Below are 18,745 nucleotides of genomic sequence, written 5' to 3' on the forward strand. Positions count from 1 at the left end.
ATTATAGAATGGATCATGGTGTGTAGGGTTCCAGTGTTAGATTATAGAATGGATCATGGTGTGTTCCAGTGTTAGATTATAGAATGGATCATGGTGTGTAGGGTACCAGTGTTAGATTATAGAATGGATCATGGTGTGTAGGGTACCAGTGTTAGATTATAGAATGGATCATGGTGTGTAGGGTACCAGTGTTAGATTATAGAATGGATCATGGTGTGTAGGGTACCAGTGTTAGATTATAGAATGGATCATGGTGTGTAGGGTACCAGTGTTAGATTATAGAATGGATCATGGTGTGTAGGGTACCAGTGTTAGATTATAGAATGGATCATGGTGTGTAGGGTACCAGTGTTAGATTATAGAATGGATCATGGTGTGTAGGGTACCAGTGTTAGATTATAGAATGGATCATGGTGTGTAGGGTACCAGTGTTAGATTATAGAATGGATCATGGTGTGATTATAGAATGGTACCAGTGTTAGATTATAGAATGGATCATGGTGTGTAGGGTACCAGTGTTAGATTATAGAATGGATCATGGTGTGTAGGGTACCAGTGTTAGATTATAGAATGGATCATGGTGTGTAGGGTACCAGTGTTAGATTATAGAATGGATCATGGTGTGTAGGGTACCAGTGTTAGATTATAGAATGGATCATGGTGTGTAGGGTACCAGTGTTAGATTATAGAATGGATCATGGTGTGTGTCAGGGTACCAGTGTTAGATTATAGAATGGATCATGGTGTGTAGGGTACCAGTGTTAGATTATAGAATGGATCATGGTGTGTACCAGGATTATAGAATGGACCAGTGTTAGATTATAGAATGGATCATGGTGTGTAGGGTACCAGTGTTAGATTATAGAATGGATCATGGTGTGTAGGGTACCAGTGTTAGATTATAGAATGGATCATCAGTGTTAGATTATAGAATGGATAGGGTACCAGTGTTAGATTATAGAATGGATCATGGTGTGTAGGGTACCAGTGTTAGATTATAGAATGGATCATGGTGTGTAGGGTACCAGTGTTAGATTATAGAATGGATCATGGTGTGTAGGGTACCAGTGTTAGATTATAGAATGGATCATGGTGTGTAGGGTACCAGTGTTAGATTATAGAATGGATCATGGTGTGTAGGGTACCAGTGTTAGATTATAGAATGGATCATGGTGTGTAGGGTACCAGTGTTAGATTATAGAATGGATCATGGTGTGTAGGGTACCAGTGTTAGATTATAGAATGGATCATGGTGTGTAGGGTACCAGTGTTAGATTATAGAATGGATCACCAGTGTTAGATTATAGAATGGATCATGGTGTGTAGGGTACCAGTGTTAGATTATAGAATGGATCATGGTGTGTAGGGTACCAGTGTTAGATTATAGAATGGATCATGGTGTGATTATAGGGTACCAGTGTTAGATTATAGAATGGAATGGATACCAGTGTTAGATTATGGTGTGTAGGGTACCAGTGTTAGATTATAGAATGGATCATGGTGTGTAGGGTACCAGTGTTAGATTATAGAATGGATCATGGTGTGTAGGGTACCAGTGTTAGATTATAGAATGGATCATGGTGTGTAGGGTACCAGTGTTAGATTATAGAATGGATCATGGTGTGTAGGGTACCAGTGTTAGATTATAGAATGGATCATGGTGTGTAGGGTACCAGTGTTAGATTATAGAATGGATCATGGTGTGTAGGGTACCAGTGTTAGATTATAGAATGGATCATGGTGTGTAGGGTACCAGTGTTAGATTATAGAATGGATCATGGTGTGTAGGGTACCAGTGTTAGATTATAGAATGGATCATGGTGTGTAGGGTACCAGTGTTAGATTATAGAATGGATCATGGTGTGTAGGGTACCAGTGTTAGATTATAGAATGGATCATGGTGTGTAGGGTACCAGTGTTAGATTATAGAATGGATCATGGTGTGTAGGGTACCAGTGTTAGATTATAGAATGGATCATGGTGTGTAGGGTACCAGTGTTAGATTATAGAATGGATCATGGTGTGTAGGGTACCAGTGTTAGATTATAGAATGGATCATGGTGTGTAGGGTACCAGTGTTAGATTATAGAATGGATCATGGTGTGTAGGGTACCAGTGTTAGATTATAGAATGGATCATGGGTGTGTAGGGTACCAGTGTTAGATTATAGAATGGATCATGGTGTGTAGGGTACCAGTGTTAGATTATAGAATGGATCATGGTGTGTAGATTATAGAATGGATCATGGTGTGTAGGGTACCAGTGTTAGATTATAGAATGGATCATAGGGTACCAGTGTTAGATTATAGAATGGATCATGGTGTGTAGGGTACCAGTGTTAGATTATAGAATGTACCAGTGTTAGATTATAGAATGGATCATGGATTATAGAATGGATCAGGGTACCAGTGTTAGATTATAGAATGGATCATGGTGTGTAGGGTACCAGTGTTAGATTATAGAATGGATCATGGTGTGTAGGGTACCAGTGTTAGATTATAGAATGGATCATGGTGTGTAGGGTACCAGTGTTAGATTATAGAATGGATCATGTGATACCAGTGTTAGATTATAGAATGGATCATGGTGTGTAGGGTACCAGTGTTAGATTATAGAATGGATCATGTACCAGTGTTGATTATAGAATGGATCATGGTGTGTAGGGTACCAGTGTTAGATTATAGAATGGATCATGTACCAGTGTGATTATAGAATGGATACCAGTGTTAGATTATAGAATGGATCATGGTGTGTAGGGTACCAGTGTTAGATTATAGAATGGATCATGGTGTGTAGGGTACCAGTGTTAGATTATAGAATGGATCATGGTGTGTAGGGTACCAGTGTTAGATTATAGAATGGATCATGGTGTGTAGGGTACCAGTGTTAGATTATAGAATGGATCATGGTGTGTAGGGTACCAGTGTTAGATTATAGAATGGATCATGGTGTGTAGGGTACCAGTGTTAGATTATAGAATGGATCATGGTGTGTAGGGTACCAGTGTTAGATTATAGAATGGATCATGGTGTGTAGGGTACCAGTGTTAGATTATAGAATGGATCATGGTGTGTACCAGTGTTAGATTATAGAATGGATCATGGTGTGTAGGGTACCAGTGTTAGATTATAGAATGGACCAGTGTTAGATTATAGAATGGATCATGGTGTGTAGGGTACCAGTGTTAGATTATAGAATGGATCATACCAGTGGATTATAGAATGGATCATGGTGTGTTCCAGTGTTAGATTATAGAATGGATCATGGTGTGTAGGGTACCAGTGTTAGATTATAGAATGGATCATGGTGTGTACCAGTGTTAGATTATAGAATGGATCATGGTGTGTAGGGTACCAGTGTTAGATTATAGAATGGATCATGGTGTGTAGGGTACCAGTGTTAGATTATAGAATGGATCATGGTGTGTAGGGTACCAGTGTTAGATTATAGAATGGATCATGGTGTGTAGGGTACCAGTGTTAGATTATAGAATGGATCATGGTGTGTAGGGTAGAATGGATCCAGTGTTAGATTATAGAATGGAATGGATACCAGTGTTAGATTATAGAATGGATCATGGTGTGTAGGGTACCAGTGTTAGATTATAGAATGGATCATGGTGTGTAGGGTACCAGTGTTAGATTATAGAATGGATCATGGTGTGTAGGTACCAGTGTTAGATTATAGAATGGGTTAGATTATAGAATGGATCATGGTGTGTAGGGTACCAGTGTTAGATTATAGAATGGATCATGGTGTGTAGGGTACCAGTGTTAGATTATAGAATGGATCATGGTGTGTAGGGTACCAGTGTTAGATTATAGAATGGATCATGGTGTGTAGGGTACCAGTGTTGATTATAGAATGGTCACCAGTGTTAGATTATAGAATGGATCATGGTGTGTAGGGTACCAGTGTTAGATTATAGAATGGATCATGTTAGATTATAGAATGGATCATGGTGTGTAGGGTACCAGTGTAGAATGGTACCAGTGTTAGATTATAGAATGGATCATGGTGTGTAGGGTACCAGTGTTAGATTATAGAATGGATCATGGTGTGTAGGGTTCCAGTGTTAGATTATAGAATGGATCATGGTGTGTAGGGTACCAGTGTTAGATTATAGAATGGATCATGGTGTGTAGGGTACCAGTGTTAGATTATAGAATGGATCATGGTGTGTAGGGTACCAGTGTTAGATTATAGAATGGATCATGGTGTGTAGGGTACCAGTGTTAGATTATAGAATGGATTTGTGATGTAATGTGTATTCTAATCATGTCTTTAAAGTGTGTGTGTGTGTGTGTGTGTGTGTGTGTGTGTGTGTGTGTGTGTGTGTGTGTGTGTGTGTGTGTGTGTGTGTGTGTTTCAGAAGCAGGAGGACGAGAAGGAAAAGCAGCCTAAGGCAGTGACATCATCTGTGACATCGTCCGTCAGGAACCACCAACAGAGGCTGGAGAACATCCTGAGAAACACTGTAGTCGAGATCAGGGTGAGAACCCACAGTATTCACACACCTTTATTTGATAAAAGGTTTACCAGTATTCACACACACAGTATTCACACACCTTTATTTGAAAAAAGGTTTACCAGTATTCACACACACAGTATTCACACACCTTTATTTGAAAAGAGGATTACCAGTATTCACACACCTCTATTTGATAAAAGGTTTACCAGTATTCACACCCACAGTATTCACACACCTTTATTTGAAAAGAGGATTACCAGTATTCACACACCTCTATTTGATAAAAGGTTTACCAGTATTCACACACACAGTATTCACACACCTTTATTTGAAAAGAGGATTACCAGTATTCACACACCTCTATTTGATAAAAGGTTTACCAGTATTCACACCCACAGTATTCACACACCTTTATTTGAAAAGAGGATTACCAGTATTCACACACCTCTATTTGATAAAAGGTTTACCAGTATTCACACCCACAGTATTCACACACCTTTATTTGAAAAGAGGATTACCAGTATTCACACACCTCTATTTGAAAAGAGGATTACTAGTATTTGATCCTAGATCAACACTCCTCTGATTACATGGACCTGATCCTAGATCAACACTCCTCTGATTACATGGACCTGATCCTAGATCAACACTCCTCCTCTGATTACATGGACCTGATCCTAGATCAACACTCCTCTGATTATATGGACCTGATCCTAGATCAACACTCCTCCTCTGATTATACGGACCTGATCCTAGATCAACACTCCTCTGATTATATGGACCTGATCCTAGATCAACACTCCTCCTCTGGACACTCCTCTGATTATATGGAGATCCTAGATCAACACTCCTCCTCTGATTACATGGACCTGATCCTAGATCAACACTCCTCCTCTGATTATATGGACCTGATCCTAGATCAACACTCCTCTGATTATATGGACCTGATCCTAGATCAACACTCCTCCTCTGATTATATGGACCTGATCCTAGATCAACACTCCTCCTCTGATTATATGGACAGGGAGGACCTGATCCTACATCAACACTCCTCCTCTGATTATATGGACAGGGAGGAGCTGATCCTAGATCAACACTCCTCTGATTATACGGACAGGGAGGAGCTGATCCTAGATCAAATCTAATTGTATTAGTCACATGTCCCGAATGCAACCGGTGTGCAGACCCCACCCAACCTGTTCAGTGAAATGCTGACTTACAGCCCTAATCAACAATGCAGTTTCAAAAAATACGGATGAGAATAAGAAATTAAAGTAACAAGTAATTAAAGAGCAGCAGTAAAATAACAATAGGGAGACTATATACAGGGGGGGTACCAGTACAGAGTCAATGTGTGCAGGGGCACTGGTTGGTTGAGGTAATATGTACATATAGGTAGAGTTATTAAAGTGACTATGCATAGATGATAACAACAGAGAGTAGCAGCGGTGTGGAGGAGGGGGCGATGCAAATAGTCTGGGTAGCCATTTGGTTACCTGTTCAGGAGGCTTATGGCTTGGGGGTAGAAGCTGTTGAGAAGCCTTTTGGACCTAGACTTGGCACTCTTGTACCGCCTGCCGTGCGGTAACAGAGAGAACAGTCTATCACTAGGGTGGCTGGAGTCTTTGACAATTTTTAGTTCCTTCCTCTGACACCGCCAGGTATAGAGGTCCTGGATGGCAGGAAGCTTGGCCCCAGTGATGTACTGGGCCGTACACACTACCCTCTGTAGTGCCTTGCGGTCGGAGGCCGAGCAGTTGCCATACCAGGCAGTGATGCAACCAGTCAGGATGCTCTCGATGGTGCAGCTGTAAAACCTTTTGAGGACCCATTCCAAAACTTTTCTGTCTCCTGATGGGGAATAGGCGTAGTCGTGCCCTCTTCGTGACTGTCTTGGTATGCTTGGACCATGTTAGTTTGTTGGTGATGTGGACACCAAGGAACTTGAAGCTGTCAACCTGCTCCACTACAGCCCCGCCGATGAGAATGGGGACGTGCTCGGTCCTCTTTTTCCTGTAGTCCACAATCTTCTCCTTGGTCTTGGTTACGTTGAGGGAGAGGTTGTTTTTCTGGCACCACACGGCCAGGTCCCTGACCTGCTCCCTATAGGCTGTCTCGTCGTCGTCGGTGATCAGGCCTACCACTGTTGTGTCATCAGCAAACTTAATGATGGTGTTGGAGTTGTGCCTGGCCATGCAGTCATGAGTGAACAGGGAGTACAGGAGGGGACTGAGCACTCACCCCTGAGGGGCCCTGAGTTGAGGATCAGCGTGGCGGATGTGTTGTTACCTACCCTTACCAGCTGGGGGCGGGCCGTCAGGAAGTCCAGGATCCAGTTGCAGATGGAGGTGTTTTGTCCCAGGGTCCTTAGCTTAGTGATGAGCTTTGAGGACACTATGGTGTTGAACGCTGATCTATAGTCAATGAACAGCATTCTCACGTAGGCATTCCTTTTGTCCAGGAGGGAAAGCGCAGTGTGGAGTGCAATAGAGACTGCATCATCCTGTAGGTCTGTTAGGTCGTTATGCAAATTGGAGTCTCGGGTCTCTTTATGTGACCAGCCTTTCAGCACTCCTACTCTGATTATATGGAAAGGGGTGGATCCTAGATCAGCCCTCCTACTATCAGGCACTTTGTGAGTATAGCATATCACTCAGACAGTCACTCACTCAGACAGTCACTCACTCAGACAGTCACTCACTCAGACAGTCACTCACTCAGACAGTCACTCACTCAGACAGTCACTCACTCAGACAGTCACTCACTCAGACAGTCACTCACTCAGACAGTCACTCACTCAGACAGTCACTCACTCAGTCACTCACTCACAGTCACTCACTCAGACAGTCACTCGCTCACAGTCACTCGCTCACAGTCACTCATTCACAGTCACTCACTCACAGTCACTCACTCACAGTCACTCACTCACAGTCACTCGCTCACAGTCACTCACTCACAGTCACTCACTCACAGTCACTCACTCACAGTCACTCACTCAGACAGTCACTCACTCAGACAGTCACTCACTCAGACAGTCACTCACTCAGACAGTCACTCACTCAGATAGTCAGTCACTCACTCAGACAGTCACCCACTCAGACAGTCACCCACTCAGACAGTCACCCACTCAGACAGTCAGTCACTCAGATAGTCACTCAGTCAGATAGTTAGACAGACACTCACTCAGACAGTCACTCAGTCAGTCAGTCAGTCACTCAGACTGGCAGTCAGTCAGACATTCACTCACACTCAGACATTCACTCACTCAGACAGTCACTCACTCAGACAGTCACTCACTCAGACATTTACTCACTCAGACACTCACTCACTCAGACAGTCACTCACTCACTCACTCACTCAGACCTTCACTCAGTCACTCACTCAGACAGTCACTCACTCAGACAGTCACCCACTCAGATAGTCAGTTACTCAGTCACTCACTCAGATAGTCAGTCAGTCAGACATTCCCTCACTCACTCAGACAGTCACTCAGTCAGATAGTTAGACAGACACTCACTCAGATAGTCAGTCAGTCAGACATTCACTCACTCAGACAGTCACTCACTCAGACAGTCACTCACTCAGACAGTCACTCAGTCAGACAGTCACTCAGTCAGACAGTCACTCAGTCAGACAGTCACTCAGTCAGACAGTCACTCACTCAGACAGTCACTCAGACAGTCACTCACTCAGACACTCACTCACTCAGACCCTCACACAGTCAGTCACTCAGACAGTCACTCACTCAGACAGTCACTCACTCACAGTCACCCACTCAGACAGTCACCCACTCAGACAGTCACCCACTCAGACAGTCACCCACTCAGACAGTCACCCACTCAGACAGTCACCCACTCAGACAGTCACCCACTCAGACAGTCACCCACTCAGACAGTCACCCACTCAGACAGTCACCCACTCAGACAGTCACCCACTCAGACAGTCACCCACTCAGACAGTCACCCACTCAGACAGTCACCCACTCAGACAGTCACCCACTCAGACAGTCACCCACTCAGACAGTCACCCACAGTCAGACAGTCAGTCAGTCAGTCAGTCACACAGTCAGACAGTCACTCACTCAGACACTCAGACACTCACTGACTCACTCAGTCACTCAGATAGTCAGTCACTCAGACAGTCAGTCAGTCCGTCACTCAGTCAGAGAGTCAGCCAGACAGCCAGATACTCAGACAGTCACTCACTCAGACAGTCACTCACTCTGAGAGTCAGCCAGACAGCCAGATATTCAGCCAGTTATATAATCAGTCAATCACTCAGACAGTCAGTCAGTCACTCAGACAGTCAGTCAGTCACTCAGACAGTCAGTCAGTCACTCACTTGGACAGTCAGCTAGTCAGTCAGACAATATTTGGTGTACGTAATTGTCTCTCTGTACCTCTTTCTCTCTCTCCAGTTTTTCTCCATCTATCTGCCTCTCTCTCTCCAGTTTTTCTCTGTCTCTCTCTCCAGTCTCTCCATCTATCTATCTCTCTCTCTCCAGTATCTCTCCATCTATCTCTCTCTCTCTCCCCAGTATCTCTCCATCTATCTGTCTCTCTCTCCAGTATCTCTCCATCTATCTGCCTCTCTCTCCATCTATCTGCCTCTCTCTCTCCAGTTTTTCTCTGTCTCTCTCTCCAGTATCTCAATTCAATTCAATTCAATTCAAGGGCTTTATTGGCATGGGAAACATGTGTTAACATTGCCAAAGCAAGTGAGGTAGACAACATACAAAGTGAATATATAAAGTGAAAAACAACAAAAATTAACAGTAAACATTACACATACAGAAGTTTCAAAACAGTAAAGACATTACAAATGTCATATTATATATATATACAGTGTTCTAACAATGTACAAATGGCTAAAGGACACAAGATAAAATAAATAAGCATAAATATGGGTTGTATTTACAATGGTGTTTGTTCTTCACTGGTTGCCCTTTTCTCGTGGCAACAGGTCACAAATCTTGCTGCTGTGATGGCACACTGTGGAATTTCACCCAGTAGATATGGGAGTTTTTCAAAATTGGATTTGTTTTCGAATTCTTTGTGGATCTGTGTAATCTGAGGGAAATATGTCTCTCTAATATGGTCATACATTGGGCAGGAGGTTAGGAAGTGCAGCTCAGTTTCCACCTCATTTTGTGGGCAGTGAGCACATAGCCTGTCTTCTCTTGAGAGCCATGTCTGCCTACGGCGGCCTTTCTCAATAGCAAGGCTATGCTCACTGAGTCTGTACATAGTCAAGGCTTTCCTTAATTTTGGGTCAGTCACAGTGGTCAGGTATTCTGCCACTGTGTACTCTCTGTGTAGGGCCAAATAGCATTCTAGTTTGCTCTGTTTTTTTGTTAATTCTTTCCAATGTGTTAAGTAGTTATCTTTTTGTTTTCTCATGATTTGGTTGGGTCTAATTGTGCTGCTGTCCTGGGGCTCTGTAGTGTGTGTTTGTGTTTGTGAACAGAGCCCCAGGACCAGCTTGCTTAGGGGACTCTTCTCCAGGTTCATCTCTCTGTAGGTGATGGCTTTGTTATGGAAGGTTTGTGAATCGCTTCCTTTTAGGTGGTTGTAGAATTTAACAGCTCTTTTCTGGATTTTGATAATTAGTGGGTATCGGCCTAATTCTGCTCTGCATGCATTATTTGGTGTTCTACGTTGTACACGGAGGATATTTTTGCAGAATTCTGCGTGCAGAGTCTCAATTTGGTGTTTGTCCCATTTTGTGAAGTCTTGGTTGGTGAGCGGACCCCAGACCTCACAACCATAAAGGGCAATGGGCTCTATGACTGATTCAAGTATTTTTAGCCAGATCCTAATTGGTATGTTGAAATTTATGTTTCTTTTGATGGCATAAAATGCCCTTCTTGCCTTGTCTCTCAGATCGTTCACAGCTTTGTGGAAGTTACCTGTGGTGCTGATGTTTAGGCCAAGGTATGTATAGTTTTTTGTGTGCTCTAGGGCAACAGTGTCTAGATGGAATTTGTATTTGTGGTCCTGGTGACTGGACCTTTTTTGGAACACCATTATTTTGGTCTTACTGAGATTTACTGTCAGGGCCCAGGTCTGACAGAGTCTGTGCATAAGATCTAGGTGCTGCTGTAGGCCCTCCTTGGTTGGTGACAGAAGCACCAGATCATCAGCAAACAGCAGACATTTGACTTCGGATTCTAGCAGGGGAGGCCGGGTGCTGCAGACTTTTCTAGTGCCCTCGCCAATTCGTTGATATATATGTTGAAGAGGGTGGGGCTTAAGCTGCATCCCTGTCTAACCCCACGACCCTGTGTGAAGAAATGTGTGTGTTTTTTGCCAATTTTAACCGCACACTTGTTGTTTGTGTACATGGATTTTATAATGTCGTATGTTTTACCCCCAACACCACTTTCCATCAGTTTGTATAGCAGACCCTCATGCCAGATTGAGTTGAAGGCTTTTTTGAAATCAACAAAGCATGAGAAGACTTTGCCTTTGTTTTGGTTTGTTTGATTGTCAATTAGGGTGTGCAGGGTGAATACATGGTCTGTTGTACGGTAATTTGGTAAAAAGCCAATTTGACATTTGCTCAGTACATTGTTTTCATTGAGGAAATGTACGAGTCTGCTGTTAATAATAATGCAGAGGATTTTCCCAAGGTTACTGTTGACACATATTCCACGGTAGTTATTGGGGTCAAATTTGTCTCCACTTTTGTGGATTGGGGTGATCAGTCCTTGGTTCCAAATATTGGGGAAGATGCCAGAGCTAAGTATGATGTTAAAGAGTTTTAGTATAGCCAATTGGAATTTGTTGTCTGTATATTTGATCATTTCATTTAGGATACCATCAACACCACAGGCCTTTTTGGGTTGGAGGGTTTTTATTTTGTCCTGTAACTCTTTCAATGTAATTGGAGAATCCAGTGGGTTCTGGTAGTCTTTAATAGTTGATTCTAAGATCTGTGTTTGATCATGTATATGTTTTTGCTCTTTATTCTTTGTTATAGAGCCAAAAAGATTGGAGAAGTGGTTTACCCATACATCTCCATTTTGGATAGATAATTCTTCGTGTTGTTGTTTGTTTAGTGTTTTCCAATTTTCCCAGAAGTGGTTAGAGTCTATGGATTCTTCAATTGCATTGAGCTGATTTCTGACATGCTGTTCCTTCTTTTTCCGTAGTGTATTTCTGTATTGTTTTAGTGATTCACCATAGTGAAGGCGTAGACTCAGGTTTTCCGGGTCTCTATGTTTTTGGTTGGACAGGTTTCTCAATTTCTTTCTTAGATTTTTGCATTCTTCATCAAACCATTTGTCATTATTGTTAATTTTCTTCGGTTTTCTATTTGAGATTTTTAGATTTGATAGGGAAGCTGAGAGGTCAAATATACTGTTAAGATTTTCTACTGCCAAGTTTACACCTTCACTATTACAGTGGAACGTTTTACCCAGGAAATTGTCTAAGAGGGATTGAATTTGTTGTTGCCTAATTGTTTTTTGGTAGGTATCCAAACTGCATTCCTTCCATCTATAGCATTTCTTAATGTTACTCAGTTCCTTTGGCTTTGATGCCTCATGATTGAGTATTGCTCTGTTTAAGTAGACTGTGATTTTGCTGTGGTCTGATAGGGGTGTCAGTGGGCTGACTGTGAACGCTCTGAGAGACTCTGGGTTGAGGTCAGTGATAAAGTAGTCTACAGTACTACTGCCAAGAGATGAGCTATAGGTGTACCTACCATAGGAGTCCCCTCGAAGCCTACCGTTGACTATGTACATACCCAGCGTGCGACAGAGCTGCAGGAGTTGTGACCCGTTTTTGTTGGTTATGTTGTCATAGTTGTGCCTAGGGGGGCATATGGGGGAGGGAATGCTGTCACCTCCAGGCAGGTGTTTGTCCCCCTGTGTGCTGAGGGTGTCAGGTTCTTGTCCGGTTCTGGCATTTAGGTCACCACAGACTAGTACATGTCCCTGGGCCTGGAAATGATTGATTTCCCCCTCCAGGATGGAGAAGCTGTCTTCATTAAAATATGGGGATTCTAGTGGGGGGATATAGGTAGCACACAGGAGGACATTTTTCTCTGTTAGGATAATTTCTTTTTGAATTTCTAGCCAAATGTAGAATGTTCCTGTTTTGATTAATTTAATGGAGTGAGTTAGGTCTGCTCTATACCAAATTAGCATACCCCCTGAGTCCCTTCCCTGTTTCACACCTGGTAGTTTGGTGGATGGGACTACCAGCTCTCTGTAACCTAGAGGGTAACCAGTGGGTCCATCTCCTCTATACCACCCACCTGGTAGTGTGGTGGATGGGACTACCAGCTCTCTGTAACCTAGAGGACAACCAGTGGGTCCATCTCCTCTATACCAGGTTTCTTGCAGGATGACAATGTCTGTATTACCGATTTCTTTGGTGAAGTCCGGGTTTCTGCTCTTTAGGCTAAAGGCAGATGACCTCAGGCCTTGGATATTCCAGGATAATATAGTGAAGGCTTTTTGTTCCATAGAGTGTCCAATGTTGTTGGTCGTGGTTTAGCCTCAGGCCAGTAAGTGTGAGCAGAGCCTGCTGAGCATCATCTCTCTATCTCTCCATCTATCTATCTCTCTCTCTCCAGTATCTCTCCATCTATCTCTCTCTCTCTCTCCAGTATCTCTCCATCTATCTATCTCTCTCTCTCCAGTATCTCTCCATCTATCTCACTCTCTCTCTCCAATATCTCTCCATCTATCTGCCTCTCTCTCTCCAGTATCTCTCCATCTATCTACCTCGCTCTCTCTCCAATCTCTCCATCTATCTGCCTCTCTCTCTCTCCCTCCAGTATCTCTCTATCTATCTGTCTCTCTCCCCAATATCTCTCCATCTATCTGCCTCTCTCTCTCTCCCTCCAGTATCTCTCTATCTATCTGTCTCTCTCTCCAGTATCTCTCCATCTATCTGCCTCTCCCTCCAGTATCTCTCTCTCTCCAGTATCTCTCCATCTATCTATCTCTCTCTCTCCAGTATCTCTCCATCTATCTATCTCTCTCTCTCCAGTATCTCTCCATCTATCTCTCTCTCTCTCCAGTATCTCTCCATCTATCTGCCTCTCTCTCTCCAGTTTTTCTCTGTCTCTCTCTCCAGTATCTCTCCATATATCTATCTCTCTCTCTCCAGTATCTCTCCATCTATCTGCCTCTCTCTCTCCAGTATCTCTCCATCTATCTACCTCTCTCTCTCTCTCCAATCTCTCCATCTATCTGCCTCTCTCTCTCTCTCCAATATCTCTCCATCTTTCTGCCTCTCTCTCTCTCCAATATCTTTCCATCTATCTATCTCTCTCTCTCTCCAATATCTCTCCATCTTTCTGCCTCTCTCTCTCCAGTATCTCTCTATCTATCTGCCTCTCTCTCTCTCCCTCCAGTATCTCTCTATCTATCTGTCTCTCTCTCCCCAATATCTCTCCATCTATCTGCCTCTCTCTCTCTCCCTCCAGTATCTCTCTATCTATCTGTCTCTCTCCCCAGTATCTCTCTATCTATCTGTCTCTCTCTCCCCAATATCTCTCCATCTATCTGCCTCTCTCTCTCTCCCTCCAGTATCTCTCTATCTATCTGTCTCTCTCCCCAGTATCTCTCCATCTATCTGTCTCTCTCCAATCTCTCCATCTTTCTGCCTCTCTCTCTCTCTCTCCAGTATCTCTCCATCTATCTATCTCAATTCAATTCAATTCAATTCAAGGGCCATGGGTATGTTAACATTGCCAAAGCAAGTGAGGTAGACAACATACAAAGTGAATATATAAAGTCAAAAATTCTAAACATTACACTCCAGAATATCTCTCTCTCCCCAGTATCTCTCCATCTATCTCTCTCTCTCTCTCCAGTATCTCTCCATCTATCTATCTCTCTCCCTCCAGTATCTCTCTATCTATCTGTCTCTCTCCCCAGTATCTCTCCATCTATCTGTCTCTCTCTCCAGTATCTCTCCATCTTTCTGCCTCTCTCTCTCTCCCTCCAGTATCTCTCTATCTCTCTCTCTCCCCCAGTATCTCTCTATCTATCTCTCTCTCCCCAGTATCTCTCCATCTATCTGCTGCTCTCTCTCTCTCTCTCCAGTATCTCTCCATCTATCTCTCTCTCTCTCTCTCCAGTATCTCTCTATCTATCTGTCTCTCTCTCCCCAATATCTCTCCATCTATCTCTCCATCTCTCTCTCTCCCTCCAGTATCTCTCTATCTATCTGTCTCTCTCTCCAGTATCTCTCCATCTATCTGCCTCTCCCTCCAGTATCTCTCTCCAGTATCTCTCCATCTATCTCTCTCTCTCTCCAGTATCTCTCCATCTATCTATCTCTCTCTCTCCAGTATCTCTCCATCTATCTCTCTCTCTCTCTCCAGTATCTCTCCATCTATCTATCTCTCTCTCTCCAGTATCTCTCCATCTATCTATCTCTCTCTCTCCAGTATCTCTCCATCTATCTCTCTCTCTCCAGTATCTCTCCATCTATCTATCTCTCTCTCTCCAGTATCTCCATCTATCTATCTCTCTCTCTCCAGTCTCTCCATCTATCTATCTCTCTCTCTCCAGTATCTCTCCATCTATCTATCTCTCTCTCCAGTATCTCTCCATCTATCTATCTCTCTCTCTCCAGTATCTCTCCATCTTCACCCCAATGCTCTTATCTATTTGTTTTTAACTTCTCACTTCATTAATAAAGATCCATAAAGATTAAATAAGGATTTAATAAATATTTCTGAAATATGCACTGCTTCACTTCCTCGTGGATTTAACAGAATGTAGTGGTGTTAATATTGTAAATCTATGAGGAGGAGGACAAAGCTAATCTCAAGGAAGGAGAGAATCACGAGGGAGAGGGAAGGAGAGAAACATGGAGAGAGTGATGATCCCAGGAGCTCTGAAACCAGGTTAATGACAGATGGTGTGTATTAGACTGAAACCAGGTTAATGACAGATGGTGTGTATTAGACTGAAACCAGGTTAATGACAGATGGTGTGTATTAGACTCTGAAACCAGGTTAATGGCAGATGGTGTGTATTAGACTCTGAAACCAGGTTAATGACAGATGGTGTGTATTAGACTGAAACCAGGTTAATGACAGATGGTGTGTATTAGACTGAAACCAGGTTAATGACAGATGGTGTGTGAAACCAGGTTAATGACTCTGAAACCAGGTTAATGACAGATGGTGTGTATTAGACTCTGAAACCAGGTTAATGACAGATGGTGTGTATTAGACTGAAACCAGGTTAATGACAGATGGTGTGTATTAGACTGAAACCAGGTTAATGACAGATGGTGTGTATTAGACTCTGAAACCAGGTTAATGACAGATGGTGTGTATTAGACTCTGAAACCAGGTTAATGACAGATGGTGTGTATTAGACTGAAACCAGGTTAATGACAGATGGTGTGTATTAGACTGAAACCAGGTTAATGACAGATGGTGTGTATTAGACTCTGAAACCAGGTTAATGACAGATGGTGTGTATTAGACTGAAACCAGGTTAATGACAGATGGTGTGTATTAGACTGAAACCAGGTTAATGACAGATGGTGTGTATTAGACTGAAACCAGGTTAATGACAGATGGTGTGTATTAGACTGAAACCAGGTTAATGACAGATGGTGTGTATTAGACTGAAACCAGGTTAATGACAGATGGTGTGTATTAGACTGAAACCAGGTTAATGACAGATGGTGTGTATTAGACTCTGAAACCAGGTTAATGACAGATGGTGTGTATTAGACTCTGAAACCAGGTTAATGACAGATGGTGTGTATTAGACTGAAACCAGGTTAATGACAGATGGTGTGTATTAGACTCTGAAACCAGGTTAATGACAGATGGTGTGTATTAGACTCTGAAACCAGGTTAATGACAGATGGTGTGTATTAGACTGAAACCAGGTTAATGACAGATGGTGTGTATTAGACTGAAACCAGGTTAATGACATATGGTTTGTATTAGACTGAAACCAGGTTAATGACAGATGGTGTGTATTAGACTGAAACCAGGTTAATGACAGATGGTGTGTATTAGACTGAAACCAGGTTAATGACAGATGGTGTGTATTAGACTGAAACCAGGTTAATGACAGATGGTGTGTATTAGACTCTGAAACCAGGTTAATGACAGATGGTGTGTATTAGACTGAAACCAGGTTAGTGACAGATGGTGTGTATTAGACTGAAACCAGGTTAGTGACAGATGGTGTGTATTAGACTGAAACCAGGTTAATGACAGATGGTGTGTATTAGACTGAAACCAGGTTAATGACAGATGGTGTGTATTAGACTGAAACCAGGTTAATGACAGATGGTGTGTATTAGACTCTGAAACCAGGTTAATGACAGATGGTGTGTATTAGACTCTGAAACCAGGTTAATGACAGATGGTGTGTATTAGACTCTGAAACCAGGTTAATGACAGATGGTGTGTATTAGACTGAAACCAGGTTAATGACAGATGGTGTGTATTAGACTGAAACCAGGTTAATGACAGATGGTGTGTATTAGACTCTGAAACCAGGTTAATGACAGATGGTGTGTATTAGACTCTGAAACCAGGTTAATGACAGATGGTGTGTATTAGACTGAAACCAGGTTAATGACAGATGGTGTGTATTAGACTGAAACCTGAAACCAGGTTAATGACATATGGTTTGTATTAGACTGAAACCAGGTTAATGACAGATGGTGTGTATTAGACTGAAACCAGGTTAATGACAGATGGTGTGTATTAGACTCTGAAACCAGGTTACTGACTGATGGTGTGTATTAGACTCTGAAACCAGGTTAGTGACAGATGGTGTGTATTAGACTCTGAAACCAGGTTAATGACAGATGGTGTGTATTAGACTGAAACCAGGTTAATGACAGATGGTGTGTATTAGACTGAAACCAGGTTAATGACAGATGGTGTGTATTAGACTCTGAAACCAGGTTAATGACAGATGGTGTGTATTAGACTCTGAAACCAGGTTAATGACAGATGGTGTGTATTAGACTGAAACCAGGTTAATGACAGATGGTGTGTATTAGACTCTGAAACCAGGTTAATGACAGACGGTGTGTATTAGACTGAAACCAGGTTAATGACAGATGGTGTGTATTAGACTCTGAAACCAGGTTAATGACAGATGGTGTGTATTAGACTGAAACCAGGTTAATGACAGATGGTGTGTATTAGACTCTGAAACCAGGTTAATGACAGATGGTGTGTATTAGACTCTGAAACCAGGTTAATGACAGATGGTGTGTATTAGACTCTGAAACCAGGTTAATGACAGATGGTGTGTATTAGACTGAAACCAGGTTAATGACAGATGGTGTGTATTAGACTCTGAAACCAGGTTAATGACAGATGGTGTGTATTAGACTCTGAAACCAGGTTAATGACAGATGGTGTGTATTAGACTCTGAAACCAGGTTAATGACAGATGGTGTGTATTAGACTGAAACCAGGTTAATGACAGATGGTGTGTATTAGACTGAAACCAGGTTAATGACAGATGGTGTGTATTAGACTGAAACCAGGTTAATGACAGATGGTGTGTATTAGACTGAAACCAGGTTAATGACAGATGGTGTGTATTAGACTGAAACCAGGTTAATGACAGATGGTGTGTTTTAGACTCTGAAACCTGGTTAATTGTCTGTGTTGCAGCCGGAGGTGGATTTCTTTGGCCGAGCCGTCGCCCCCAAGGAGAAACCACAGGTGGTCTCCGCTACAGGTAACTACAGTGTGTTCATAAGAATGTACAGGTAACATTACATCTAACGTAGCATCTCTGATTCAGGTAACATTACAACTAACGTAGCATCTCTGACACAGGTAACATTACAACTAACGTAGCATCTCTACTACAGGTAACATTACAACTAACGTAGCATCTCTGATTCAGGTAACATTACAACTAACGTAGCATCTCTGACACAGGTAACATTACAACTAACGTAGCATCTCTGACACAGGTAACATTACAACTAACGTAGCATCTCTACTACAGGTAACATTACAACTAAAGTAGCATCTCTACTACAGGTAACATTACAACTAACGTAGGATCTCTGACACAGGTAACATTACAACTAACGTAGCATCTCTGATTCAGGTATCATTACATCTAACGTAGCATCTCTACTACAGGTAACATTACATCTAACGTAGCATCTCTGACACAGGTAACATTACAACTAACGTAGCATCTCTACTACAGGTAACATTACAACTAACGTAGCATCTCTGACTCAGGTAACATTACATCTAACGTAGCATCTCCACTACAGGTATCATTACATCTAA

General features: G+C 42.4%; 1 protein-coding gene across 2 annotated transcripts in view; it reads left to right on the forward strand.

Moving 5' to 3' along the window:
* Positions 1–18,745, forward strand: part of chtf18 (CTF18, chromosome transmission fidelity factor 18 homolog (S. cerevisiae)) — an 85,274-nt gene that overhangs the window by 52,798 nt on the left and 13,731 nt on the right. Inside the window, exons 20-21 of one of the 2 annotated variants that reach the window (XM_042316462.1) lie at positions 4,376–4,492; positions 18,107–18,173. In XM_042316462.1, the coding sequence (XP_042172396.1) occupies positions 4,376–4,492; positions 18,107–18,173 (184 nt within the window). Of the gene's footprint in view, positions 1–4,372; positions 4,493–18,106; positions 18,174–18,745 lie in introns of both variants that reach the window. The other variant, XM_042316461.1, reaches the window with a different exon arrangement.

This window comes from Oncorhynchus tshawytscha, unplaced genomic scaffold (genome assembly GCF_018296145.1).
Source record: "Oncorhynchus tshawytscha isolate Ot180627B unplaced genomic scaffold, Otsh_v2.0 Un_contig_1312_pilon_pilon, whole genome shotgun sequence".
NCBI lineage: Eukaryota > Metazoa > Chordata > Actinopteri > Salmoniformes > Salmonidae > Oncorhynchus > Oncorhynchus tshawytscha.